General features: G+C 51.3%; 1 protein-coding gene across 1 annotated transcript in view; it reads left to right on the forward strand.

The window, feature by feature from the left end:
- Nucleotides 1-2,694: 2,694 nt before the first annotated feature.
- The window catches only part of SLC17A9 (solute carrier family 17 (vesicular nucleotide transporter), member 9), a gene marked incomplete at its 5' end in the record, with an annotated part of 10,115 nt that continues 9,862 nt past the window's right edge, over nt 2,695-2,947 (forward strand). The window contains one exon of the mRNA XM_008936934.1: nt 2,695-2,892. Coding sequence (XP_008935182.1) covers nt 2,695-2,892 — 198 coding nt within the window. The remainder of the gene's footprint in view (nt 2,893-2,947) is intronic.

Here is a 2,947-nt window from a genome sequence, read left to right on the forward strand (position 1 = left end):
AGCAGACCTTGAAAATATTATAAAGAGAAGCAGAGCAAGAACTGGCAGAGCTGCTCAGGTCTTTTGCTCTCCATCTTACACCTTGCACAGCCACACAGGGTTTGGGGCCATCAGTTTAATAGGCAATTAAAATGCTGCTGTGTTCCTCAGAAAGAGCTGCTGGGAGAAGAGGCAGAGCTCAGCCCTGCTCATCAAGTTCCCACTTGGCTTCAGGGGGAACAGAACAATTTAGAAAACTCCCTTGGCAGCTGAATAATAGGAAATACCTGTGCACATCACAGGCTCCTGTGTTTTACTTGGTCACCTCAATAGTTGCAGGTTCAATAGCTTAAAATTAATCTGTGCCATGCTGCTGGTGATAACAGGAGAGATTATGGCCCTGGACTGGGAACAGCCCATTTCTGGAGTGCAGAAGCACTGGGTCAGCAGGCGTGGGTCAGTCTGATCCCAGAGTAACTTGAGACACCCCTCTGAGGACTCACTCTCCATAACATTTTCCATCACTGCTTACTGCCCTTGGTATCTGCTGGGGGATTTGTACCCCAAACCTCCTGCCCATATCGTCCTGCTGGTGTTGGGCTGACCCTGGCACGAGGTGTCCAGGAGCTGTTTGCCCTGGCAAGCTGAAGCTGTGCCAGAGCTGGCTGGGGCAGGCAGTTAAAAAACACATCCCCTTTGGGTTTGCAGCAAACTAAGACAGGATTGCTGCCTATCTTCCTCCTGGTGTAAAGCCAGGAGGGACTCAGGGAGTTTATCAGCCAGATCAAGTGGCTGAGGTAGGTCAACCCTTGGTTGCCTACTCCTCCAGCAAAGCTACAGGAGGTTTTGGAGGTCCTGTGTTGCTCTGTATGTTTGTGTGTGTACACACAACATCAGTATGAATTACAGAACATCAGTAATGACAGTTCCAACCTTCACAGCACCAGTTCCTCCTGCCAGAAGTTTTCACTGAGCTGTTTATGTGCCTCGTTGGAAAACAGCAATAAATTCACCTCCAGCGGGCACGACTGCCCGGTGGGTTTTACCTCTCCTTGTGCCTTTGCCTCCCTGTGTGATGGGCCGTTTGACATGGGTATAAATGGGTCTGTGCTGTGTGGGATTATCCTGCCTCTGCTGGGATTCAGTGCAGGGAAGTGAAACACTGGGTTTCATATAAAAAGTGACCTGGGTTGTTCCTCTGCTGCAGGCGGGTACGTGGAGCGGGGTGGAAAGCCCAGAGGTGAATGCCCTGGCACAGTGAATTCCCCAGTCCCCTCCTGGGCAGAGAGAGTCTGTTTGCTCAGTGCTTTGTGCCCTGGCCTCCAAGCATAAAAATAACCAAATCATTCCAATAGTGGGTGTTCTCAGTGAGCTTTTAACTCTGCAATTCACGGGCACAGGGGGACCCAGGCTGGTGGCAGCAGGAGGAGGAGCTGACCCACACCCAGGGCCTGAGTTCTGCAGCAAAACCTGGGTCTGCTCCAGAGGACTCAGAGCAGAAAAAATTCCCTTCCCACTTATTTCCAGCCTGTGTCTTCCACGAGAACATGTTTCTTGGGGCCCAGTACTCGTGCACCACAATATACATTCTGTGAACAGGTTATGACTTATCTTTTGAGTTTTTATCAGGCCAGGCTGGATTATCTTGCTCCTCATTCTGGGCTATACAACCTCGTTGTGTCTTGTCTCTCACTAAAGAATTCCTCTGCTCAGGAAGGGTGACACACACCTTGGGGAATGGGCAGGAATACCAAATAACAACTGTTGGCTACCAAAGCCATGCAAGTCTCATGCAAATGCCTCCAACCTCATGCACTGACCTTTCCTTTGTTCTCCTTATCTTTTAATGAACAGTTTCTAAAGCTTTTGTTTGGGGGAAAAAAGAAAGCCAACCAGCCAGGTTCCCCTCCACCTGCAGATGCTGGAGCAGCCTGTTCCACCTTATGGACAGAGATTCTTTTCCTGCGGGGGCCCAACAGCATTTGGGATTGCACAGAAAATCCCCTTGTCAGAGGTTGATGTTCACAAGGGTCTCTCAGATTTTCTGGGGTTCGCAGCCCCCTTTTTACCCTAATTTCCCATCTGCTTATGTCCCTTCTCCTTTCCCACTGGCTGAAGTGCTAAGAGAGTACAAATTTCCTGGTCCACCTACTACATATCCCCCTGAACATGGACCCCCTTTCACACCAGGCCTTGTATGTCTCATTAACTTCATTTTATGCCTCTGATGGGAGGAGAAGTTACTCTGTAGAAGTCTATTAATCATGCCTACTGGTTCCTAAAGTTCAAAAGTTTAGGCTCTCCAAACCTCCTGAGGCAGGTAGCTGGTTTTTCTTGGTTTCATTCAAGTGCTCAGGTTCTTCCTATCTTCTTGTTTGGTTCTTTCACATGCAAAGTGGCCAACTTGTCACCTTGGGGCAGCAGTGATTGCACCTCTCTGTCTTACACACTGTCCCCTTATCATCCCTTATTGTAAAGACACATTCCTTGCATTCCTTTCTGTTCAGGATGGAGGTTAGCATCACTAACCAGCCCCTTGACACCCCCCAAGTGCCACCGGATGCCACACACTCCTGAAAACCTTTGCTCTATGAAGACAGACTTGGCTTGCGAGCAAACCAGCCCCATCCACAAGTGCTGGGGGTGCAGGGATCTGGTGGGGGGTGGTGGCCTGTTCCATCTGCCCTGTCTCCACCTGGCTCTCCACCCTCCCAGGCCCGAGTCCCGCGTCTGGACGGTGATGCTGCTGCTGGGGACGTGCCTGCTGTACTGCGCCCGCGTCGCCGCGCCCGTCTGCGCCGTGGCCCTCGGCGCCCGCTTCTCCTGGGACAAGAAGCAGTCTGGCATCGTGCTCAGCAGCTTCTTCTGGGGCTACTGCCTGACCCAGATCATCGGGGGACACGTCAGCGACCGGTACTGGGGATGGTTCTCGTGGTTTCCGCTGCTCGGGCTTTGTAGCTTGGGCTTG

This window comes from Merops nubicus, unplaced genomic scaffold (genome assembly GCF_000691845.1).
Source record: "Merops nubicus isolate BGI_N331 unplaced genomic scaffold, ASM69184v1 scaffold5713, whole genome shotgun sequence".
Lineage (NCBI taxonomy): Eukaryota > Metazoa > Chordata > Aves > Coraciiformes > Meropidae > Merops > Merops nubicus.